This window comes from Stenella coeruleoalba, assembly GCF_951394435.1.
Source record: "Stenella coeruleoalba genome assembly, chromosome: 14".
Lineage (NCBI taxonomy): Eukaryota > Metazoa > Chordata > Mammalia > Artiodactyla > Delphinidae > Stenella > Stenella coeruleoalba.
Window position 1 is genome coordinate 62,842,575 of NC_137160.1, and position 25,856 is coordinate 62,868,430.

At 52.7% G+C, this 25,856-nt stretch overlaps 2 protein-coding genes across 3 annotated transcripts in view; both read left to right on the forward strand.

Moving 5' to 3' along the window:
• The first annotated feature begins 440 nt into the window (after nucleotides 1-440).
• Nucleotides 441-4,439, forward strand: RTL10 (retrotransposon Gag like 10). Its single transcript, XM_079942031.1, has 2 exons — nucleotides 441-580; nucleotides 2,123-4,439. The coding sequence occupies exon 2, from the start codon at nucleotides 2,348-2,350 to the stop codon at nucleotides 3,488-3,490; it is 1,143 nt and encodes a 380-aa protein (XP_079798157.1). The 5' UTR covers nucleotides 441-580; nucleotides 2,123-2,347; the 3' UTR covers nucleotides 3,491-4,439.
• GNB1L (G protein subunit beta 1 like) overlaps nucleotides 468-25,856 on the forward strand; it is a 44,422-nt gene continuing 19,033 nt past the window's right edge. The window contains exons 1-4 of one of the 2 annotated variants that reach the window (XM_079942032.1): nucleotides 485-580; nucleotides 18,417-18,501; nucleotides 23,987-24,120; nucleotides 24,491-24,616. In XM_079942032.1, coding sequence (XP_079798158.1) covers nucleotides 23,996-24,120; nucleotides 24,491-24,616 — 251 coding nt within the window. In that variant the 5' untranslated portion in view covers nucleotides 485-580; nucleotides 18,417-18,501; nucleotides 23,987-23,995. Of the gene's footprint in view, nucleotides 581-18,416; nucleotides 18,502-23,986; nucleotides 24,121-24,490; nucleotides 24,617-25,856 lie in introns of both variants that reach the window. The other variant, XM_079942033.1, reaches the window with a different exon arrangement.

The window sequence follows — 25,856 nt, forward strand, 5'->3', positions numbered from 1 at the left end:
CCTGAGTCCCAGCTAGAGCCAGGTGGACGCCACGATCCCGCCGCACCGAGCCGTTCCTCAGCGCAGCGCGCCGCGGGCGCCTGCGCACGCGACCCCGCCCGCCCTCCGGACCCGGCCCTTCCTGCGCCTGCGCACGCGGCCCCACCTGCTCTCGTGGCACTCCGCGCGGCGTCCGGCTGAGCGCCCTCCCATCAACCCTCGCGTCCTGCTGCCCCGCTGGCAGGGCCCGGAAGCGCCTGCGCGACCGAGGCTTCACGACGCAGGGCGCAGGCGCAGCGCGGCTGGGAGGCCAGCGAGGGGCGTTCCGGGAGCCGGCGCGGGGACGTAGGGGTCGGCCGCGCGCACGCAGGGGGCGTGGCCGCACGACAAGGCGGTGCTGGGGCTCGCGCTGCTCGCGGCTGGGGTCGCGGGCTGCGCCCGGCGGGTTAGTGTGTTGGGGTCCGCGCCCTTCCGTCCCTTCCCGACCCCGGTCCGCGCCGGCCCTGGCCTCGCCTCGCGGCGGCCGGTCTCGTCCGTTTTGTAGGTGCGCTCGGACTCGCTGTCGAGGGAACCGGACCGTCGTGGCGCCGCGTGGCCGCAGGTAGGTGGGCTTCGTGCGGCGGCGCCTGAACCGGGCGCGCGCTGTCCTGTCCCGGGGAAGGGCCGGTCCCTCGGCGCCGGGCAGGCTGGGGACCTCGCTCCCCGAATTAGTGAGAGCCAGGCGGGGCGGGGTCCCGGGCGCGCACGGCAGTGGCTGCCTCCCCTCACAGGGGGCAGGAGCGGGAGTGGTTCGTGGTCACCGTTTTTTCAGCGCTCGGTGAGAAACTGGACCGGACGGCATTTACCTGCTGTCTTCGGTCTCTGCCTCCCTAGCGTGTTTTTAGTGTTAGGATGGGACGGGCTTTCGGGTGGAAGACCCCCACCTCCCGCCTCGCCACCAGCGTTGGGGGTTGGGGAGGCAGGTGCTGGGGCCCCTGGCGGCTCCGAATGCTGCAGGCCGCCCTGGGAGGTCCTGGGCGGAAAGACCAACAGGCCGTGCCCCCTGGAGGAGCTCCCGCAGATGGGGGTAGGTAAACACGTGGGAAGCCGCCCCGAAGGTGAGTGCAGACTGGCGCCCCTAGGTGGGAGCCGGTTGAGCAGTGGGGGGCGGGGTGTGTGTGTGTGTGTGGAGGGCTTGTTGGGGAAATCGCGCCAGGAGGGGTGAAGCAGAGAGCGCTCTGTGCAGGCCGGGAGTGGACCTCGTGTTGCAGGCAGACTGGGGAGGTGGCTACCCTCAGGCTGGACTGCGGGAGGACTCCTTGCATCCGACGGGAACTGCACCTCCTTTTTTGTTTTGCGTTTCTTTCGGCTGCTCAGGAGTGATGATGGTCACTGTTCTCCAGGCCCTTTGCAGGGACCACCTTGGGGTGGGGAGAGTAGACAGAGCAAGTGGAATTTAACTCGGGTTCGGATTCTGGGCTGTTGACAGGGAGGGGAATGCAGGGAGGATATGTTTGGGGTGGGGGTGGCTGCACTGTGAGTAGCGACATGAGTCTAGGAGACACAGGACGGGTGTGGGGGTGGGGGGAAAGCTGGAAGGCACACAGGTCGTGCTTGCCATGCTTCTGGGGCTGTGATGTAAAAAGATCTTATGACACATTCTGCACCTGACAGTACAGTGCTTGGGCGGCTGGGAGATGGTTCACAGGACTGTGAAGCGTAGCTTGTAAATGGCGTGGTGATGTGTGGTGGGGTCAGCTGCCTCTGCCACTAACTGGTTGGTGTGTGTGGCCACAGACGAGTGACTTTACTCACCACCGTGCCTCGGGGTCAGCCTCATCAGGGGTCATTGTTGGCCATGACTAGAGCCGTCAGTGAAGGTTGTTATTGTCACTCCTGAAATTCTTTGACAGCCATCCAGGCCGTCCAAGGAAGCCCAGGGGGATCTGATCTGGCCCCCTGATCTGGCCTCCTGGGATTGACATCACCGCCATCACATCTTGCCCTTGAAACATCCCAGGTGGCATGTACCTGCTTTCTGGGACCTCCCAGGCAGGCCTCTGGGCCCCCTTGCATGGAGAGCTCCTGGTGGGGGCCCAGGGTCGGCTGCCCAGTGGTGGTGGTTGGGCCTAGTTCCCACTCTTCCCACCTTGTTTTTGGACAGATTGCCTCGGATGGTGGCCTGCGTCTGACAGTCCCATCAGCTCTTCTCAGCTCTTCTGAGGCCGCAGTGGTCAGCTCCCCGCTCAGCACTTGCCTGGAGCACCCCTTCGCAACCGTCTGTCCCGTTGTGTCTGCGCGCCGCTTCTGCCCACCCTCTGGGCGCCGTCCCTCCCTCCTCTCCCTCTTCTTTCTCTAGTTGACGTGACAGCTCCCGTCTGCTCCCAGCATGCCTCGTGGCCGGCGCCAGGGCCCTCGCAATCCCATCCGGGCGGCAGCCAACTACGCCAATGCACACCCCTGGCAGGAGGACGGGGCCACTCCTGGGGTTGCGTACACCCCCCTAGTGGATCCCTGGATTGAGCGGCCCTGCTGTGGGGACCCTGTGTGTGTGCGCACGACCATGGAGCAGAAGAGGTCAGCGAGTGGTGCTGTGGGCTGTAAGCCCGCGGAGAGGGGCCCCCCGGCAATGCGCATGGGCCCGCGGCCCCTCAGGGTGGACTTCCACTGGGTGCCCGGCTCAGACCCAGGCACCTTCGATGGCTCCCCTTGGCTGCTGGACCGTTTTCTGGCCCAGCTGGGCGATTACATGTCCTTCCGCTTTGAGCACTACCGGGACAACCTCAGCCGCGTCTGCGAGATCCTCGGGCGCCTGACGGGCCGAGCCCGGGCGTGGGCAGCCCCCTACCTCGATGGGGACCTGCCCCTGCCTGACAACTATGAGCTTTTTTGCCAGGATCTTGAGGAAGTTATTCAAAACCCAAACAACTTTGCTGAGTACCACGCTGCAGGGCCCTGTTCTTTACCTCTGGCCTCGAGCCAGCCACCAGTGGCCCCACAGCTGCCTGTAGTGAGACAGTACTTAGCTAGGTTCTCAGAGGCCTTGGCCCTCAACATGGGCACTCCCCCCAGGTCTGTCCCCGCTGCTCTGGCCACCCCCACTGTTTCTAGTTCCAATTCCACATCTAGAAATGCTCTATCTGAGCAGCTGCTAGCCATGGAGAGCAGCTCTGGGCCTGTGGAACCTTCTGCCTTGTCCAACTCTGCAGGCAGTGCTGGTCCTGGTCCCGTGGGGCCATCTTCTTCCCAGCCAGGGGAGGCGGCCCCCAAACCTGTCCTTGCAGTTGCAGAATCTGCTGAACCCCCTGCCCAGAAACCAGGTCCCACTAACCCAGGGGGTCCAGGACCCCAGAAAACAAAGGAGGAGGTTTCTGAGACAGAGGCAGGCCAGGAGGCATCCTTAGGTACCCCAGAGGGGGCAGTGGACACCCCAGCCACCCTAGGAGAGCCACCATTCTGTCCCACGCACCAACCCACAGCACTGGATTCCGAACACGGCCTGGGCAGGTATGGCAGTGCCCCCTTGTCATGAAGTGGTCTGCGTGACCAGGGAACCCCACGGCCCCCCTGTCAGGACAGTGGGGTATTGCCAGCTAACTCTAGATGGGGTGCACCAGGTAGTGCCCTGTCCACTTGCCCCATTGCTGGGCAGGAGATGGACTTGTTTGGCGTCTGCCATGTCTGAGCACAAACAGCTCCCCTTAAACTCCCACCCCAGGGCACAGCAGGACAGTGGCCTCTGCCCTGTGCCCCTCATTCTCCAACTCAGTGGCCCAGAGGCTGCCTCCCACTGGGCTCTTGGCTGCATCCCAACACCTTGTTGGGAAGCGCCTTCTCACTTGGCCTGTTCCCCCTAGTTGGAAAGAATTGCGTAGACCAGTCCCCATCAAGTTTGTACAGTCCTTGTAACTAGTCCCCCCCAAACCCACCCCCTTCAGTGCTGGCTGGGACTGGACTGGGTCCGCTGTGCCAGCCCTTTTGGATCTAACTCCTGTGGTGTCTGCTTTGACTCCTGCCCCAGTCTCTGCTCCCTGTGTCCCCTATCCTCTGGACTGGAAGTTAAGGAAGGGTGCATGGAGAAAGCAGCTGCTTTCATTATTCAGTATAAGTGGGAGGGTGTCTTGGCAGAGAAGGGTGCTTCCCTATGTACGGGCTTACCAGCAGCCCTGGCCCACTGGGACAGCTTTAATGCAGGAGGGTGGAGTGGGGGCCTCCTTGCCAGTCTCAGCTCCCTTTCAGGCATTTGCCTGCAGTGTTAGCATCTAGTCTTGTTTTGGCCCGCGCTGCCCTCCCCTCTGCTCTTCAGCATCCTGCCTCCACGCCCACTCGTGCACTTGGCTGCTTCAGCACTCAACGCCCAGCGCTGTAATGACTTGTGCCTCTGGATGAGCCCCTAGGGCAGGGACTGTGAGTCCCTAGGGCAGGGCTCCATCAGTCAACCTCGTGTCCCTGCTACACAGTCGGTGCTATTAAACATGGGTTGGATCCATGGCTGAGTGAGTTCTTGTCCATCTGGGAGCAGAGTCTGGGCCCAGCCGTGAGCACCCGGTCAGCGTTGCAGGTGTGGTTCATGGCAGGGACTTGGATCCTTGCAGGGACTGGCTGAATGGGTGGGAGTGGGAGGCTTGGTGGGAGGGGTGTGGCCTTGAGAACTATCTTCCAGGCCAGCGGTGAAGTGAGCAGGCAGCAGGCCAGGGCTGTGAGTCCCCAGGGCCGAGGGTGGAGTGAAGGAGTACCTGCTCTGCACAGGGAGGGTTTTCTAGTAACAGAGCTGACTGGGAGGCTTCTCCAGCCCAGGTCAGCACAGGACAGGCACAGTGCATCTGCTCCGAGGGACAGATAGGCAAACATTTCAGGCCCCTGTGGGTCCTATAATTGGGAAAACAAAACACCTTCCTGGAGAATAGGAAAGAAAAAGAAGTGGAAATATAACTGCAATCAGAAAGTCATTTTAGGAAGGAAAGTAATAAGCAAATGGTAAATTTTAAGTAAAATAGACATTGTTGGGATTACTTCATTAGTAATTTGCTTGAAAATGTTCTGGGTTCAGGTGGTTTTATTTCTGAGTTATTTTACGGCACAGACACCTCATAAGTAAAACAGCTGCGAGTCTTAGAAGTAGGTGGGAAGCTGATGTAGCCCCAAAGTGAAACAAGCAAGTTGATAAGAAATCAGTGTGCACCCTTGGTTCTGATCCAGTGGAGGAATTTGGATGTTCCAGCCCAGCCTGGTCACACTGCTGCCCCCATGCTATTGCTCAGGCCCGGGCCCTCCTCCTGCAGGCTGTCCTGGTCAGCTGTGGCCTGGCCCACGTATGGGTCTGATGTCGTTGGCAACATTGGGGCCCCAGAGCTGCCCTCTGGGGCGGGTGGCCCAGTCAGCAGCCTTCTGCACAGGCTGCCTCTCCCGTCTCCACTTAGTGGACCTGGAGTGAGTTCCCTCAGCCCAAGATTTCCATCTTCCGTTTTGACCCCCGGTCTCACTGGGGGCCTTTTCCCCCTCGGGCCCCAGACGGCTCCTGCAGGCTCAGGTTATGGTCCAGCATACCTCTCATGAGGGTCATCTGCAACGGCAGGCCCGGGGGCTTTGGGGAGAGACTGGACAGATGACCTGCGGAAAATGGGTTCTGTTGGTGTGCCCTGGCCATGAAGAAAAGGACGGGAGGGCAGGCCTCAGTTGTGAGGGCAAGGTCACCCATTCCTGGGGTCGGGAGAGGGTGGGAGGGCGCTGGCCTTCCAGACTGGCAGCGCCTATCGTTCCGCAAAGTGACTGCCCCATATTTAGCTGGCACTGTGCCCTGCCTTTGGGCAGATGTGATGACCCAGCTGCTCTCCTCTGGGGGGAGAAGGAACACAGAGGGCCAGGAGAGGGGGCTCTGCTGTGCGTGGCAGGAGAAGGGCCCTTGGGTCATGGCCACTCCCGGCTCTGCACACGTAGGCAGCCCACCCGGAGGAGGGTGCTCTGGGCCTGGCAGGGTTGCTGGATGTGCTCAGGGTGGGCTGTGCTGGGGCGTGCATTCCAGACCATTGTGTCTGTCCCTCGCTTCCCTTGGAAATACCCGGAGGTCTCATTTTCTAAAGCTGGGACACGATGGGCACTGTGGGAGGGTTTGTAAAGCGCCCGTGTCCAAGAAAACTTCTAACACCGGAAGTGTTGAGAATGAGGTACTGTGAGATACAGAACATTTTTTAAAGCTGCAGGAACGAAAGGACGTGGAAATTGGTATGGAAGGATGAGCAGAGAACTTGTAAATAAAGCCGAATAAATACAGGGGTTTAGTTCACGCTGGCAGGGCTGTTTCCAATTAATGGGGGTAAAGTGGATCATTCAGTGAGAGGACTTGGAGCAGCTGGTCAGTTGTCTGGAAAACAGTGAAACTCACTATGTGCCAGCCGTGCTTCAGGTGGATTAAAGATTTAACGGTAAAAAGTCACAAAAGCACCATGGGGAGGTACGGGCAGATTTTCTGCTGTGATTCCAGACATTCTAGGTGCCGTGAACCGCAGGAGGCCTCTGGGCGCGCTGAACCCTGGCCCGCGTGCAGGTGGCGGCTGCTCGCTCCATGGTCTCGGCTGAACCATGAGCCATTGGAATCACCCGTCCTCAAGGCGGCGGGGTAGGGCTGAGTGAGTGCCCAGTGGGGGTCACCGCCTTGTTAACAGCCTGGAGGTCCGGCAGCGAGGAGTGCGGTCACCAGGCTGCTGGCGCTGTGTTGGTCAGGGCGGGCCGACTGTGCTGCAGGAACAGAACCTCCACATCGTGGCCACCCCATCCATTGTGGTCCCTCGGGTCGTGCCGACAGGGCTCTACTGGCTACGTTTCGCCATGACTGCAGAGACTGGGGAAGGACCGCTGTGAACCACTAGTGGTGCGCATCACTCCCCTCCGTTCACCTGGCCTGAGGGAGCTGCTGAGCCCTCCCGCGAAGTGGGTGGGGCCCTCAGCACCGAGCCACAGGACACAGCCGTTCAGCCGTGACGGGGGGCCACATGGGCCGTGGGGAGAGATGCCCGTGCGCACCTGCTCAGGCTGCATGGCCTAAGCGACAGGAGGTGCTTCCTCCCGGTCCTGGAGCCTGGGCATCCGAGATCCAGGTGTTGGCAGGGTTGGCTGCTCCCGAGACCCCTCACCTCGCTGTGTGTCCCCCAACGGTCTCCCTCAGTGTGTCTGTGTCCTCGCCCCCTTATGAGGACACCGGTCCTATTGGATCAGGGCCCACCATATGACCGCATTGAAGCTTAATCCCCTCTTTGAAGCCTCTGGACACAACCACGTCTGAGGTGCTAGGAGTGGAGCTTCAACATGGGAACTTGGGGGAGACAGCTGGGCCATCAGAACGCCTGACATGGGTTTGTTTGTTTCCCATCTTTGCAGTCTTGGGCAGTGCTGTCGTGAGCATCCTTCTGACGTCGCCCCTGTGTGCAGAGCTGCTCCAGCCCCGAGCAGGATGTGCCCAGTTCTGTATCTGGGACCCCTACAGAGGGTGCGAAGATGTTACTCTATATTCCCAAGTTTAAACATTCTTCCTTTCACGTGACTCTGGAATCTCCTGGCTTGCAGGGCGCCCTTGACAGCCCATTCCTTCTCCCCGGGTGCCCTGTCTCCCTGTTGGCGGGGCCGTAAGAAGGTGAAGAGGGACGTCCCTGGCTGCTTTCCACCTGTGTGTCTGAGCAGTGCCGGCCTGGGCCAGCGGTCGGGAGTGAGCCCGCGCCCTTACACCTGCCTGTGCGGGTGGCAGAAGTGCAGCCACGGTGCAGGGACACCTGCTGGCCGCTGGGAGTGCCACATCGGCCCCCGAGAGGCCTCAAGTGATAGCGACCTTCACCACCACCATGCTTAGGGGCCCCTCTCCAAGTGGGACTGGGTTCACGGGAACTTCCTGGGCACCAGCCCGTGGGCATCAGCCCCATCCCAGGCCCTGGGGAGGGCCATCTGGGCACTGATGTCAGCCCTGGGGAACTGGCCCCTGTGGACCATCCCTCCTGGCGGTAGTGGGCCCCAGAGGCCGGTGCTGGTGCCTGGGAACGGTCCCACTTCCTGTAAAACATGGAGCTTTTCTGTGCATTCACCGGGAACAACCAGGGTGGCAGCCCATTGCTAGCCAGTCCCACCCTGGCCCCTAAGTGCCAGGCAGGCCGGCTGAGAACACCCAAGTGGCCTTCCTTCCTGCCATCTCCAGCTCCTGGACCAGTGGCTCCTCACCCTGGCATTTCCTCCTGGCCCGGCAATGATGGCCTGTCCCCCCATCCCAAGGAGTCCAATTGGTGCCTCCAAGCCCTCAGCTGTAGGAAGCCCTTCATACTTTTTGTTGGTCAGGCCGCAGAGGTGCTTAGGGGAGAACGGGCTGTGCTCACCTCTGCCCAGGCACCCATCATATCACGTGGACCTTGACCCCAGCGGAGGAGCCTGGTCCTCCGTGGCCATCTTCCCCAAACACGGGGCAAGTTGGAAAGGACACTCACAGCCCCCAAGGGGCTTCACACGAATTGCTGGCAGCTGCCCAAGGGCCCAGGATGCTGCCCCAGGGATGTGAGGCCAGCGCTGCTGCTGCCTGAGCAGTGGATCCTGCCAGAGGGAGCAGCGTCCCTCCCAGGCTTTGCAGGAGCAGGTGACTTGCTTCTCTTGGATTGAACAAGAGGCTCAGGCCCAGGCCGGGTGGGTGGCTGTCCTCCCTGGGCCTCAGGAGCACAGCACTCAGCTCCACTTCCGAAACTCATGTCCACAGCCATCCCCGAGTTTGCTTGTGGACCCTCTGGCTCACAGGGAGGTGCCCTGCGCACGGGGGGCGGGGTGGGTAGGCTGTAGTCGGGACTCGGGGGGCTCCTGCTGGCTGGGCTCAGGAGTCTTCCCCGTGCACGTGCAGAACAGCCAGCACGGGCCTGCCAGCCTCAGGCCGTGCGGAACCGGGCGCAACTGAGGCCACCACCTGGGCTTCTGGGCGACGCTGTGCCAGAGGCGGGCAGGCCCAGGGAAGGGCTATGAGGGTGTTCCTAGTCTCCCCCCACCCCCCCACACACGGACACGTCAGGCCCCGGGAGGCAGGCATGGCTGGGTTGGGGGAAGGTAGTGTAGGGATGGTGCCCAGTTCCCGCCTCCCCAATGGGCTCTGAGGCCCGCTAAGCACGGGGCTGCTTGTGGCACCGTCCTCCTCCCCACCCCCTCCCCGGGCCAGGGAGCTGCCTCCCCGGAACCCCTCTCCAGGATCCGCATCTTTGAAGCCATGGATACTGACAGAGGATTCAGTGAATCCAAGGTCGCCAGCCGCGCGTTGACAGATGCCCGGCCACGATACTATTTCTGATTTAATAACCGAATGGGAGGCTGGCCCTTGGTAATAATTAGGGCTAATTACTGAGGAGGTGTTGACAGAAAGGCTGAGAGGAAACAAACTACCTTTATCCCGGGGCTTAGAGTCAGATTACACTGTGCTATCTGCCTCTCAGAAAGGAGACGCTTCAATCACTCACCAGAGGCTTCAAAGGGGAAGGGGCCCTGGCCGTGCACGGGCTCAGGAGGGCTATGAAGCATGCCTTTGACTCCGAATGGCCACGCAGAGCCCACTCCAGAGATGGTTTCTTTGTGAAGTTTGAGTTCCCTGGGCAAACCTGCCGCTGCACCCGGGCCTGGGCGGGGCTCTGCAGGCACGGGCGGGAGGGGGGGCCAGGGCTGGTGCTGAGGCCAGGTCCTCCCTGGGCTGGGCCCACGTGTGGCAGTCCGCAGGAAGGCAGGGCGGCTGGTGCGTTTTCCTTGGCCCAGGGAGCGAGCTGCAGGGAACAGGGTAGGGCTGTCACCCAGCAGGCTGTCCCCTGTCTCACCTGGACCCCTGAACCGCAGCTTCTCCACAGCATTGTGGGCCAGTCTGGCCTCCTTGGAGGGGGCTGTGTCCTCGGCCTTACTATTGGGGGACCACTCCTGGAGGCCTGAGTGTCACTCACTGGGCTGCCCTCACCCAGTGAGCCAGCACCGTGGACCGGATGCTGACCCACAGGGACCTTGGTGACGGGCTAACTACCTAGAGCGTTGTCCTGTGTCGTGGGCTTGTTGCTCACGCGCTGTGTGCCGACTCCCCTGGACCTCCCTGCGTTTCAGAGATGGGGGAGGGGTGGTGGTCAGACCTCCATGTTCTGTGAAGCAGGAGGCTTCCCAGTGATCTGGCCTGGACCGCCCTGGGGCCGCCACATCTGTAACGTGACTTCCAGGGGCCAGTTCTGGGATTTGGGCCTTGCTGTGGTCTGAGCTGATCAGGAAGGTGGAGGGCGACGGGGCCTACTCAGGATGGCCTGTCCAGGTGTGGCCTGGGAGGTGCAGAGGGGCTGGGTCTCAGTTCCTCCTGGCCTGGAGAACTGGCCAGCTCAGAGTTTTCCTGCTAGAATGGCCGTGCCGCATGAGAGAGAGGGGACTGCTGGGTCAGCATCTCCCTTCCCTGGTGCTACTCTGCTTTGGGAGTAACAATGAGCATGAAGATGATAAAAGTTACCAGTAAATTGCTTAGCTGAGTACTGACTACCTTGTGTTGGGGGCGCTATTGATGGATTTAAGTCTATTTATATTAGGGCAAAAATAGGATGGGAAATCACTTTAAATAGGAGAAGCACTTAAAAATTGTCATTAAATCTGTTTAAAGTCACCTTAACTGGAATGAGAAATTGGATCTAAAGCCAGAAAAATCTAGACAGGAAACTGGGTTTTCATAATACCTTAGTGGTAAATCAAATACCATTAACTGTAGGTCAAGAAAAAATAGCCCCCAAATATTGTTCAATATATGTTATTTGAAAAATAGCCTCCTCGAAAATGGCCAGGAAGGCGGCGGCCCAGTGGTTGCCCCATGCCTGGAAGGTGCTGGTGCCCTCCCCTTGCGACTGTTGTGCGTGGGGACGGCACGGTCGTCCCGTGATGAACAGCCTTGAGCACTGTGATCCACCCAAGTCTGGAGCTTATTCCGATTTCCTTAGTTTTCCTCTTGTGTCCTTTTCCAGGACCTCAGCTAGGACTATGTGACACTTGGTCACATCCCCTTGGGCCCCTGTGGGCTGTGATGCCTGAGACAGTTTCGAGGCGAGTACCCTCCGCTATGATTTGCCGTTCGAGATCAGCCTGGGGTCTGGGTTTCTAGGAGCAAGACCTCCAAGATAAAGGGCCATTGCACCGTGTCAGACCCAGGGGACGTGCTGTCAGCATGACCTTGATCGCCTGGACGGTGGCGGTTGTCGGGTCTCCCCTGTGAGGAGGGCTACCTCCACGCACACCCTCGCAGGCAGGGGTCCAGCTCCGCCGCCTTGCAGGTCACTTGGAATTCTGCTCAGATTTGTCTGCTCTCCCTGTTGATCTATTTCTTCAGTCATTTCCTTCATCACTGTGGACTCACGGTATCAATCAGGACTGATTGTTAAGACACGAACTTACAGGGAGTCCCAACACATGTACAGAAACCTTTCCATGGTCAGAGCCCTCCTCTCGCTGCCCCTTGGTCATGAGCCCACCCCTGATCCCTGACTCTGGCCCCTGGCACCTCCAGTCACGCTGTCTACCTGGCCCTGCCGTTTCCAGAATGCCGTGTGAATAGGGCCAAGCAGTATGTAGCCTGTTACTCGCTCTGATTTTCTGGGGAGGCGTCCATGGTGTTGCGTTCATCAATACTTTCTTCCTATTTTATTGCTCAAGGGTGTCTTGTCATTTCGCATTCGGGCGATATTCTGAACAGAACAGACCAGTCAGGTACAGGTGTTTGTGTGCACGTATGTTTTCATTTCTCTAGATTAAATATCCAGCGGCGGAGTGCTGGCAACTTGACGATCGGCTGTTTTGTGCTCCAGGGACCTGCTGGGCTGTCATCCAGGGCGTGTGTGCAGTTTGTATCCTCACCTGTGGCTCAGCAGCCGTTGGCTTCCTCGGGGGGTTGTCTTCTTCATTTGAACCGTGTTGTTTTCATTTGCATTTCCCTAGAGGCTAAGGATGCTGAGCGTCTTCTTGTGCTTATTTGCCATCTGTACACCTTATAGGTGAAGTGTCGTCTGTTCAGATCTTTTGTTTAGTTGCTGTTGAGTTTTTTTAAATATTACTGATATACTAAAACGTGCACATATTTAAAGTGGATAATTTGATAAGTTCCAACACCTGTGTAAGCATCACCATACCCAAGACATGAATGTGCCTGCTGTCCTTAGGGAATCCCTAGGGTTTCCTCCCAACCTTCGACCTTTGTAAGGCCTCTCCCCACTCCCTGCAGCGCCCCTCCCCAGGAGCCACTCATCTGTTTCCTGTCGCTACTGGGTAGTTAGCACTTTTTAGAAGTTTATGTAAATAGAATAGAATATTTACTCTTTTTTTCTGGCTGCTTTTAGTAGATATATGATTTTGAGGTTGATTCGTGGGGAGGCGTGATCAGTGCCCCTTTGTTGTTGAGTATGGGTATACCACCGTTTGTTCAGCCTTGATGGATGTTTGGATTGTTTCCAGTTTGGGACTTTTTTTGGAGAAACAGCCACGCTTTATTCCAAAGCCATTGTACCAGTATGTTCATAGGAGAGTTCTTCTGCTTCACGTGCTTCCCAGCGGCCAGGGGTGTGGTCAGTCTTTAATGTGGGCCGCTCCCATAAGCGTGTAGTACAGGTGACTGTGGCTTTCGTTTGTGTTTCCCTGATGACCAAAGCTGGTGAGTATGTTTTCAGGTCCTAATTTGGCATTTGCATATCTTCTTGGCTGTAGTGTTTATTCACATCTTTTGCCCTTTCTTTTAAAATTTACTTTCTGTTTTTTATTTACTTTTTCTTTGCTTTCCTCATGAATTTTGAGGATTCTTTATATATTGTGGATGCATGATTTACAAATATTTTCTCCCAGTCTGTAGTTTGTCTTTTCATTTTCTTAACACCATCTTTCAAAGAGCAGAAGTTTCTAATTTTCTTGAAATGAAATTTATCCGTTTTTCTATTGTGGATCATGCTTACTGATAGTTTTTAAAAATCATGAATGGATGTTGAACTTTGCTGGATGCCTTTTCTGTATCAGTGTAGCTGATATGGTCTTGTGTTTTTTCTTCTTTACTGTGTTAATGTGATGGAGTTATCTCTATTGATTTTGGAATATTGAATCTGCTTTGTGTTCCTGAAGTAAACTCTAGTTGGTCATAGTGTATTCTTTTTTTTTTTTAACTTATTTATTTTATTTTTATTTTTGGCTGCATTAGGTCTTCGTTGCTGCGCGCGGACTTTCTCTAGTTGTGGCAAGTGGGGGCTACTTTTCATTGTGCACGTCGTACTGGCTTCTCGTGTTGAGGAGCACAGGCTCTAGGCATACAGGCTTCAGTAGCTGTTGCACATAGGCTCAGTAGTTGTGGCTCGCAGGCTCTAGAGCACAGGCTCAGTAGTTGTGGCACACGGGCTTAGTTGCTCCGCAGCATGTGGGATCTTCCCGGACCAGGGATCGCCACCATGTCCCCTGCATTGGCAGGCAGATTCTTAACCACTGGGCCCCCAGGGAAACCCCCGTAGTGTATTCTTTTTATATACTGCTGGATTTGATTTACTTTTTTTTGAGGATTTTTACATCTGTATTCATGAGGAATATTGGCTTGTGGTTTTCTTTTCTTGTACTGTCTTTATCTGCTTTTGGTATGAGGATCATGCTGGCCTCAAAATGAATTGGGAAATGTTCCCTTTTTTTCTGTTTTCTGGAAGAAATTATATAGAATTGGGGCTATTTTCTCTTTAAATGTTTGGTAGAATATGCCAGTCAAGTCATGTGGGCTGGAGTTTTCTTTTCTTTGCAAAGATTTTAACTAAAAATGCAATCCCTTTAGTCACTATAGGGCTATTCAGGTCATTTCTTCTAGGTGACCTAGAAACCCCCTAGTCTGTGGTTTTCAATTTCTATTTCATCTAAGTTGTTGTATTTATGTGCACTGAGTTATTTATGGTATTTCCTTATCCTCCTTTTAAGGTTAGTGGTGTCTGTAGTGATAACCCTTCTTCCATTATTATAATTGGTTTCTTCTCTTTTTTCAGTTGTCAGGCTAGCTACCGATTTATCTATTTTATTGATCTTTTTAAAGATCCAATCTGTGGTTTTGCTGATTTTTCTCTGTAGTTTTACAATTCTCTTGTTTTATTTATTTCTTTTCTGACCTTATTATTTCCTTCCTTTTCCTGGCTTTGGGCTTATTTTTCTTCTTTTTCTAGTTTCTTGAGGTAGAAGCTAGGTCATTGATTTGAGACTTTTCTTCTTTTCTTTCTTTCTTTTTTTTAAAGAAAACCTTTATTTTAATTTTTTTTTTTTTTTTTTTTTTTTTTTTTTTGCCACACTATGAGGCTTGCAGTACCTTAGTTCCCCAACCAGGGATTGAACCCAGGCCCACTGCAGTGAAGGCACGGAGTCTTAACCAGTGGACCACCCGGGAATTCCCCCTTTCTTCTTTTCTAATTTGACATTTGATGCTATAAATTTCCTCGAAGTCCTGCTTTAGCTGCTTCTGACAAGTTTTGCTATTTTATATTTTCATTTTTATTCAGTTCAAAATATTTTCCAATTTCTGTTGGGACTTCTTCTTTGCCCCATTGATTATTTAAAAGCATGTTGTTTGTTTCCCAAATATTTGGAGATTTTTCCAGTTGTCTTTCTGTTATTGATTCCAGGTTAAATCCATAAGGTCAGAGAACATTGTGCGCTTTTGGTTCTTCTACATTTTTTTGAGATATAATTGGCATATAACATTGTATTAGTTTCAGGTATACAACATAATGATTTGATAGTTGTATATATTGCAAGATGATTGCCATGATCAGTCCAGTTAACATCTGTCACCTCACATAGTAACAAAGGTTCCTCTACATTTTTTAAAATTTTGTTTTATTTTTTTTTTGTCTGCATTGGGTCTTCATTGCTGCGCACAGCCTTTCTCTAGTTGTGGAGAGTGGGGGCTACTCCTCGTTGCAGCGCGCGGGCTTCCTATTGTGGTGGCCTCTCTTGTTGTGGAGCATGGGCTCTAGGTGCGTGGGCTTCAGTAGTTGTGGCACATGGGCTTCAGTAGTTGTGGCTCACAGGCCCTAGAGTGCAGGCTCAGTAGTTGTGGCGCTCAGGCCTAGTTGCTCTGTGGCATGTGGGATCTTCCCAGACCAGAGCTCGAATCCGTGTCCCCTGCATTGACAGGCAGATTGCCAACCACTGCACAGCCAGGGAAGCCCTTAAGGTTTGTTTTAAAACACAGGATATGGTCTATCTTGATGAATGTTCCATGTATATTTGAGACGTATGAGTTGTTCTGTTGGTGGAATGTTCACTTCATGTCAGCTCAGTCCAGTAGATAGATAGTATTAGGTCTCCTGTACTATTTTCTGGCCATTTGTTGAGTTGATTGCTGAGGAGTTTGAGTCTCTAGCTGTAATTATGTATCTGTCTACTTCTGCTTTCATTTCCATCAGTTTTTCCTTCATGTGTTGTGAAGTTCTGCTGTTAGCGGAGTACATGTTTAGGACTTTCATGTCTTCTTGATGAATTGATGGCTTGTGTCATTGTGTGTTTTCTTCTCCCTGTTAATAGTCCTTGTTTTGAGGTCTGCTTTCTCTGATAATAATGTATCCATTACACCTTTTTTTTTGTTATTTGTATAGTATATCTTTTATATTTTTACTTTCAATTTATCTATGTTTTTATTTTTTTATTTTATTTACTTATTTATTTTTTGGCCACTCTGTGTGGCACACGGGATCTTACTTCCCTGACCAGGGATCGAACCCATGCCCCCTGCATTGGGAGCACAGAGTCTTAACCACTGGACCACCAGGGAGGTCCTCTATGTTTTTATATTTAAAGTAGGTTTCTTCTAGATAATTTACAGTCGGGCTTTTTAAAAATTAGCTTATAGTTGTTGGGTCTTATAATAGCATGTTGAGAGCATTTATGTTTATTGTAGTCGTTTTTATGGTTCTATTTAGGTCTTGCATTTTGTTTTCTCATTTTCCTGATGCTCTGGCCCTCTATCCCTTCTTTCCATCCTTCTTTTGGATTATTTGGATATTTTCAAATACTCTGTTTAAATTTTCTGTTAGCTTTTTGTCTGTATCTCTTATATATTATGTTTTTAATAGTTAGTAGAAGCCTTACATCCATATGGGTCCCCTTACCCTCCCCCCTTCATGTTATAGCTGTCAGATTGCAAACCCCAACAATATACATGTTCACTTAAGAGGTGGAAATTTGTCTTTTATGTTTACCATTTCTCTTCCTCTATCTTCTTGGAGTTCCACATTTCTTTCTGATCTTTCTTTTGAGCTGTAGAACCTTCTTTAATATTTCTTTTAGGGAATATCTTCCCGCAAGAAATTCTCTTGGTTTTCCTTCACCTGAAAATACCTTTATTTTGCCTTCATTCCCAAAAGATAATTTGATGGATATAGAGTTCTTTTGTTTACTCTAAAGATGTTCCACTGTCTTCTGACTTCCTGGTTTCTGATATGAAATTCACGTTCACACAGATGATTATTTCCCTATGTGTAATGTGCCGTTACTGTCAGGATTTTACTGCTGTTATTTTTCAGCAGTTTAATTATGACATGAGTATGGTTTTCTTTGAGTTTATCCTGCTTATGATTCATTGAGTTCTTGAATTTATACATTTTTGTCTTTTCCCAAATTTGTGACATTTCGGGCATTATTTATTCAGGTAATTTTCCTACCCCATCTCCTTCTCTTGTCCTCAGACTCCCATGCATGAATGTTAGACCTTTTTCTATTATTCTGCAGTCCCTGATGCTCTAATCATTTATTCCAGTCTTTTTTCTTTCTGATCTTATATTGGATAATTTCTTTTGACCAGTCTTCATGTCACTGACTCTCTCCTTTGTCATCTCTGATTCCATTATTGAATGTCTTTGTTTCAGATATTGTATTATTTAGTTCTGGAACTTCCTTTTTTAAAAAAAATTTTTCTCTCCGCTGGGAACTTTCTTTCATTCATTTCAAGTGTGGTTACCTTTGCCTCATGGAGTATAATCATAAAAGCTGCTTTAAAACCCTTATCTGATATTCCCAACATCTGAACTGTCTTGAGTTGGCATCTGTAAATTGTCGTTTCCTTTGAGAATTGACCTCATTTCGTGGTTCTGTGTGTTGAATAATTTTGTGTTGTATCCTAGACATACCCTGGACCGGGTATTACATTGGGTCCTCTGGAGAATGTTGAGTTTCGTGTTAACAGGCATTCAACCCAGTTAGATTGTCTCACCCTCTGTGGGCTACAGTTTTACTTTCATTTCCATTTTCAAGGCTCTTGATACACTGCTTTGGGTCTGTCCCACTCACCAGCCACTCTGGGTTCAGCCTGAGACTTGGGCAGTGGTTTAGGTCCTAGTTCAGGTCTTAAAGCTGGTGCTGCTTTGGGTCTATCCCACATGTATGCAGCTCAGAGAAGAGCCTGGGGCTTTTGTGGGTTCATTCACAGAATTAAGGGATCTTTTTCTTTAGCTCTCTCCTCTCTGCCATTCTTATACCCACATAGGATCTGGCAGGGTTCTTTCTCCATGGTTCCTCTGACCAGAACGACAGGGGTCTCTCAGAGTCACTTCTTCCACATAGCTCCGTGTCCAGGGCCCATCCTCGGGGCAGGGCCAAGAGAGAAGAGAAACACAGGCCATCAGGGAGTCAAACCCTAACTTTTTAGAATCTAGGATTCTATTGGCTTTTTGACTATATTTCTTGTATTATATATTATGTTTTTAACTCAATCTAGGACTTAAACTAATCTCAGTGCAGAGAAAAAGTGTCTCTCCAAATTTTAGCTACCACTGCCTTGCAGCAGTGCAACTTAGACCCACCCTCAAGGCAGTGCCCCAAGACATAAAAATAAAAGCAGGAAGCTTGTGCCCATTCAGATCAATTCTCCAAGTTTTTGCTTGCCTCCAAAGTCTGTCTGCTATTGTTCACTTTTCAGAGTTTTCAAGTAATTGCTGTTTATATTTTGTCTAGAGTTTTTAGTTGCAATCTGGCAGATAGAGAGGAGAGAGGCTGTAGTGAGCCTACTTCATCCTGGCCAGAACCAGAAGCCTCTTTAGGTGGTATTAATTTACATTTCTCCATGAGTGAGGTTAAGCATCTTTTCTTATGTTTAAGGGCCATTTTCATATCTTTATTTGTGAATTGTCTATTCATGTCTTTTGCCCAATTTTCTATTTGGTATTTAGTCCTTCTTTAATTTTGAAGACTTTATGTGTTTTAAAGATACTTTGATTTTTATCTCTTTTGATGTGTAAAAGTTAAAAAATTTATTGTTAAGTACTTTATCTTCTTAGTTGGTATTGTAAGTGGGATTTTCTGTGACGGGTTATTGGTTGTGTACATGGAAGCTGTTGAGTTCTCTTTGCTAGTTTTATTTGCTGCTACTATCACTGAAGTTTTCCTTTAATGTTTGTTTTTTCATTTGTTTGTTTGCTTATTTGTTTTTTGGCCACGGCCATGGTGCACAGCATGCAGGATCTTAGTTCCCCGAGCAGGGATTGAACCTACGACCCCTGCAGTGGAAGCACAGAGTCTTAACCACTGGACCTCCAGGTAAGTCCTGTTCTTTTAATGTTTGGATCTGTTTTATCATTGATTATCTAGGGCTTTCAATGTATACCATCATGTCATCTGGAAGAGAATTTAACATCTTCTTTTCCAGTTCATATGCCTCTAATTGATTTTTCTTATCTAACTGAATAAGCTTAAACCTCCCATACAATGTTGACTAATATTGTAGACAGTGAGTATCCTGATCTTAATAGAAATACCTCTGGTATTTCTTCATAAAGTAATGTGTTTTGGCTTTAGAACTAAGGAGGGTGTGTGTTTGTGTGTGTGTATGTGTGTGTGTGTATGTATTATAATCATTTTTAAGAAACCCATCAGTTTCTGTTTGCTTAAGTATTTTAATTAAAAATGGGTATTGAGGGCTTCCCTGGTGGCGCAGTGGTTGAGAGTCCGCCGGCCGATGCAGGGGACACGGGTATGTGCCCCGGTCCGGGAAGATCCCACATGCTGCGGAACGGCTGGGCCCGTGAGCCATGGCCGCTGAGCCTGTGCGTCCAGAGCCTGTGCTCCGCAACGGGAAAGGCCACAACAGTGAGAGGCCTGCGTACCGCAAAAAAAAAAAAAAAAAAAGGATATTGAATGTTGTCAGAGGCTTTATCAGCATCTATGGAGATAGTCATATGCTTTTTCTTTATAAATCTATTAATATGATGTATGACATTAATGGATTTCCTAATTGAACCAACTTTGCATTCTAGGATAAATTCCACTTGGTCAGCATGTATTACGTTCTTAATTTGATGTTGTATTTTGTTTGCTAATATTTTATTTGCTATTTTTGTATGATAAGTGATATCAATCTCTATTTTTCTTCTGACCAAAGCTTTAAATATATCTGATGAATCTTGGTATGTAATGTTGTTTTGCCATTTTAAAAAATTTGTGGTTTAAGTATTTCCCCTTTTACCTAGAAATCATTTAATAAATTTTTAAAAATTTTTAGTTGGAAAGATCTTTTTGGTTTTTATTTTGTTAATTTTTTGGTTTAATTGCACTGTGATCATAGAATATTGTTTATAATGTTAATATTTCTTCTTTGCGGAACTTACTGATGTTTCAATTGTGACGCAGTATTTGATCACAGAGAATGCATTCATGTGCCCTTGAGGAGAAGGTATAGTGTCTGTTGTCAGATTGTGGAGTTCCCTACAGTTCCATACTGTTTACCTTGTTGAGTCTCTGTCTCCTTACTTATTTTGTCACTTGGTCTGACTTGTACTGACGGTAGTATATTACATTCTCCAATTACTAGTGAGTTTTTTTCTGTGCCTCTTTGCATCTCCTGTAGTTTGTGCTTTATAGAGGTGTTGTTTCTGTTACTTAGTACATAGATGTTCATACATTCATTGTGAACCGCAGCTTAGTATTAGAAAGTGTCTGGCTTTGTCAAATCTGATGCTTTTTGGCTAGAATTAAACTTTTTTTTAAATTAATTAATTTATTTATTTTTGGCTATGTTGGGTCTTTGTTGCTGCACGTGGGCTTTCTCCAGTTGCGGCGAGTGGGGGCTACTCTTTGTTGCAGCGCGCGGGCTTCTCATTGCGGTGGCTTCTCTTGTTGCGGAGCACAGGCTGTAGGCGGGCGGGCTTCAGTAGTTGTGGTGCACGAGCTTAGTTGCTCCGTGGCATGTGAGATCTTCCCAGACCAGGGCTCGAACCTGTGTCCCCTCTATTGGCACATGGATTCTTAACCACTGCACCACCAGGGAAGTCCCTAGAATTAAACTTTGATGTCAGTGTTTCAACTCCTGTTTTCTTACTGTTTCCGTTTGCCTGACATACCTTTGTCTATCTTTAATTTCAGCCTTTTGGAATCACTTTAACTTGTTTCTCTTATTGACACATATTCTGAGTATGAGTCCTTTATCAGATATATGTTGCAACTATTTTATCCTTGTTTCTAGCCTCATTTTTTACTTCCTTAATGTCTTTCGAAGAAAATCATGATTTTGAACTTCTTCTGTGTGACACTGGAGTTTATTCATTTTCAGTTCTGTGGAGTATTCTGTCATATGAATGTGCCAGAAGCATCCCATTCTGCAGCTGATGGTTATTTGGGTTGTTTCTGGGTTTTATTATTATGCACAATACTGCTATGAACACTCTTGTACAAGTCTTTGTGTGCAAGTGTGCAAGTTTCTTTAGGGTGTTTAAGTGTGGGGTTGCTGGGTCATAGGGCGTGCCAGGTGGTCCCTGATCGTTTTCCACGGTGATTGGTTCCACATAGGCCCCTCCAATGTGGTACACGGCTCCAGTTGCCCCACATCTTGGTCAGCATTTGCCAGGCTGTTTAATTTTTGGCTAATCTGCTAGGAGTGCAGTTATTTCACGCTAAGGTTGAACAGGCATTTCCAAGATTATTAATTAGGTTAAACATCTCTTCCTATGTTTGTTGGGTATTTATGTTTCTTGTGAAACATCTGTTCAAGTCTTTTGCTCATTTAACGTTTGGTGTTTGCTTCTTTATGTTATTGACCTGTGTCTTTATCTATTCTGGATACAAGTCCTCTGTGGGTTTGTGGCAAGTGTGGAGTAGTGAGTACTTGTGTTCACCGATGGCGGGCATTTTGCCACATTTGCTTTACTTCTCTGCCTGTGTACTTGCATGTAGCTAGACACAGGTCGAGGGTTTTTTTTCTGAAACGTTTGAAAACAGATTGCAGACATAACATTTCATCCCTAAAATACTGTATCCTAGGAATAAGGATACTCTTCTACATAAAATACCATTGTTTTCCCCAAGAAACTTAGCAATATTAATTCTATATTATCTGCAGCCTGTATTCAGATTCCCCCAGTTGTGGCCCCTGTTTCTGATCAGGATCTAATCAAGGTTCACACGTTGCATTTGGTCGACATGCTCTTTAGTCTCTGAATTTAGAAGAGTCACCCTGCTGTTTCTCTCCCTGTTTCTCTTGACCTTGACCTTTGCCATGAGTCTGAGCTGGGTGTCCTGTCTGGGCCCCTGGTGGGTATGTCTGGAAGTTCCCGAACGTTGCTGGCATAGGTGGATGGCGATGGGCCCTCGGGAGATGAGTGATGCAGGCTGTTTACTGCGGGTGGCCCGCTTCAAGGACAGTGCCAGTGGTGACAGCCCGGTGTCCCCTCATGAAGGAGCATTTCCTCTGTGATTCATAAACGACCTGTAGGCACAGCAGATCTCCTGCTCCCAATAGCTTTTCCCCAGTCGGGTCATTTTCCGGATCTGAGAGGTGATGCTCTCTGCTTGTACATTCAGTTCCATCTTTTTATTTCTTTAAAGCCGTGAAGCGTTATATTTCACAGACCTGAACGCTCTGCTCGGGTCCAGGTCTGCGCCTGCGGTTCCTGGTGCTCCTGGTCCTCGCAGGGCTGGGCCTCCTTGTCTGCTTTTACGAGTGTTGGCTGGGAGCCGGCATTTCTTAGGGTTTTTCCTGTGAATTCACTGAGGCCTGGGTTGAAGGGGTCCTTCTGAGAGATGCACGGCCTGCAGTTGGGGGGCCCCAAGGTGGTGTGATTTGGAGCTGAGAGCTGAGGGCGGTGACGTTCTAGAATCTCCGAGCACAGCTTTGGTTCTGGTTCAGCCTAACACTTGAGCCCATGGCCCCGGGGACCTCATCTGTAGGGGATACTCCTTCGAGATTACCCACCTCCAGAGGGCTCAAACTTTGTCCCTCATGGACCTGGGACTCCAGGTCCCTAGGGCAGCAGGTGCCCTAGGGCAGGGCCAGCTGCAGGCTCTGTGGCCCTGCCCACGCTGCACTGTGCTCCCACACCAGGGTAGTGGGGAGGCCGGGTCCCCCCTCCACAGGAGTAACCCTGCGGCTGTCCTCCGTCTGTGGGCCGGGCCTGGGGGGCTCTGGGGGCATTTGTAGCAATGGTGGAAAGGCTGTCAGACTGTCTCTCTTTTTAATTTTTAAAGGAATGTGTCTTGCAGAACCCAAAGTTGTGCTCCATGGATTAAGTTTCAGGCTCCTTTGCCCTCTGGGTGGGGGGAGAATGACAGGCCAGTGGAGGTGGGGGCAAGGCCAGCGGGGGGCAAGGCCGGTGGGCGGCCATCGTGCTCACCGCTCCGGGCGGCCTGGTGCCAGGAGATAGGATAATACGATTATTCTCAATTAGATTAATAAAGAATAATTAGACGTCATAAATCAAGTCATCATAGAGTATTGTCATGGGAAAAATATGTAGCTAGAATTAATTAGTTTTCAAATAAAGTGTTTACTTTAATTGCTTGAAATGATGGAGCCCTTAATTGCCGAGGCTTCGTCTTGGCCTGAGCGTCCGGCTGTTGTAACAACTTGACGGGTTTATTCCCTACGTCCGGGGAAAACAGTGGAGGAGGACTTGATTTCATCACCTGGGAGCTAGCCTGGTGCGGTGAGGTTGTGGAAACGCCCGTCAGGCCGCAGGCAGGTGGCAGGTGTGGGCTGGGTTTCTGCTGGCGCTGCCCAGGCCCACTGTGCTGCCTGTGTGTGTGTGCGTGTGCGTGTGTGTGTGTGTGTGTGTGCGTGTGAGCGCCTGTGTGAGCACGTGTGTGTGTATGTGTGTTGGGGGGCTGCACGGTGGGAGCCTGTGCAGGGGTGGCCTGTCCCTCTGTCCCCGGAGCCCCTTCCCGAAGGCCCACTCCGGCCCTTTCACTTCCCCCCTCTGGCAACTGTGTGGGCGCCTTCCCCTTGCTGTGTGCAGGCTGGGTGGGGGCTGTCCCAGAGGCCAGCAGGAGAGGCCCCCCCCAGCTGCCGCAGCTCCCGGGGGGTCCGCTCCTAGCCGTCCCCTCTACACCCTCGGCCCGGCCCAGGGCCTGCGGGCAGACATACGTAGCCCTGGCTGCTTGTGAAATTGGGGTGGCGTGGTTGGGGTGGGCTCGGGGGGGCCCTGGCAGCTTCTCCTTTGGGGTGGGTGGGCCCAGCAGGCCTTACACACAGGACCAGTGATTTGAGGAAGGGTCTGTCCTCTGAGAGCAGCCCTCCAGGGGAGTGGCTGGGTAACTGGGCCCCGCCCCTTGCCCACACACACACCTGTGCCGGCCCTTCTGCCCCTTGGTGGCAGTGTGCAGGCTCTGGAACACTTCGAACCTGAGCCTGGGAGGCCTAGAGCAGCTCACCGGACGGTTCCTTGGGTGGCTGTAACAGTTGGAGGTTGTGATGAGCAGGACCGGGACCCGGCGGGCCGTGTTTGCAGCCCATGTGACGAAGACCGTGGACCCCATACACCTCTGACTTGGCTGGGAGGGCTCGTTGGGGAGGGCCCCCTGAGGGAGAAGCTGGAGCGAGGCCTGGGCAGAGGGCAGGACGAGTGCTCCCAGTGTGTGGACAGCTGGGACGAGGAGGACCCTGCCCAAGTTGGTGGGGGGTGTGGGCACTGCTGCCCTTGCCTGGGGACAGTACCTGTTGGGACAGAGGGTGCCGGGGTGGGCAGCATCCAGGGATGCTCCGGTGCCTTCCCGAAGGAGGACAGGTGAGTCATTCACGCCCTTCCTCGGTCCCCAGGTGACAAGCATGGCAGCCCCACCGCTCCCACCACCAGACCCCCAGTTTGTCCTCCGAGGCGCCCAGTCGGCGGTGCACACACTGCATTTCTGCGAAGGAGCCCAGGGGCAGGGGCGCCCGCTGCTCCTCTCAGGGTGAGTACCCCCGGCCCAGGGTGAAGTCGGGGGGTAAGGGCCTCAGGCTGCCCATCACCCGGGCACTCGCCCTTTCAGAGCCCTCGACGCGCTGTCCCCTCGGGCCTCCCCCGTGGAGGACGCAGGGACATGGTCTCCGTTAGAGGCGCCAGGCAGCTGGCACTGTCAGTGGCGGCCTCCCCACCTCTCCAGAGAAGAGGCTCCAGGGCCCTGCCACCCTCCCTGTAAGAGGAGCACGTGTCCCCTGGTTATGTGTTCAGAGCTGTCCCCTGAGCTGGGAGCTGCTGGCTGGAGCACCTGACCCACCGGCTGCGTGGTGTCCAGCCCGCTCCCCCCCATGCCCGAGCCTGACTGGAGCTTCTCTGAACAGGTCCCTTCGTGGGCTGGTGCACATCTGGAGCCTGCAGACACGGAGGGTGGTCGCCACCCTGGATGGCCATGGGGGCCAGTGTGTGACCTGGCTGCAGACACTGCCCCAGGGGCCCCAGCTCCTCAGGTGAGTCTTGGTGGCAGTGAGCCAGGTTGTGGCCTTCGGGGGGGTTCCGTGAGCTTTCCAGGGGAGGCCCTGAAGGCCTCCCCCAGCTGCCAGAACGGCCCCAACAATGGCAGAACCGGGTGACTTGTCGAGGGCAGCGCAGCCCGGGTGTGTGGGCCTTCCGGGCGGGTGCCCATTGAGAAGAGCCCGATGGACGCTTAGGACGGCTCTGTCCGAGCCCACCCTGGCCTGCTGGGGCCCCCAGGGCGAGGGCTGGGGGCCAGTACTTGGAGGAGCCTCCACTTCCCTCCTGCAAGTCGCGGGCCCTGGTGTCCTCATAGCCGCTCTGCAGCGCAGCCTTCTCCCTGGCCATGGAGCCACCTTCCTGCGAGGCAGGAAGGACTGGTCTCCAGGGTGGCACAGAGCTGAACCTCAAGCTCACCCAGGCTGATGGGGCCCCACTCCCTGCCCAGTGCGGCTGCCCCAGGGGGGACTGGGAGGCCGTGCAGGTGCCAGGGTCTGGGCTGCCAGCGTGGGTGGGTGGGAGATGGCAGAGCGAGGGGTCTGGCCCCCTGGCAGAGGAGATTGCATGTGTTGACACCATGGTGGGCCGGGACTGGGGAGTCTGGGGGCTGGGTAGCAGTGAGGGAGGGTCCTGTGGAGGTGACGGGCTGGGACCCCAGGTGGGAGGTGGGCCAGGAGGCAGCAAGAGGGCGCTGGTGGGTGAGGGAGTAAGTCAGGGGGCTTCCCTCCTTCCCCTGGAGAGGGGGATGGTGAGGGAAGGGCACGGACAGGAGGGAGCGGGGGCCACCTGGCAGCCAGAGCGACTGCTATCTGGGGCGGCCCTGACATCTGCCCCTGTACAGGGGTCCCAGCTCTCCCACCCCCGTCAGAAATCTGCCAAGTCAAAGAGGGCTTTCCCCGGCGCCCTCTGCCCCAGAACTCCCAGATGGTCCTGCTCTCCTGCTCCAGACTTGGAGCTTGGACACCTGGGCACCGTGGAGCCCAGTCCCCATTAAACAAGGCCTCTTGGGCTCCCAGTGGCTTCAAAGCACTTTTGTGTGGGACTGAAGCCGCTCCCACTCCCTGCAGGTGGCTGAGGCCCCAGGAGTCCTGGAGGCCATACCCTGGGCGTGTGTGCTTGTCCATCCATCTCAGCGCCTCGCTCCTTCCCTGCCCAGTTGCCCAGACGCACCCCTCACTGCAGGGCCCTCACGTGGCTTTGCTCTTTCCCTGATGATTAGAGTGGATGCTGTGTCTG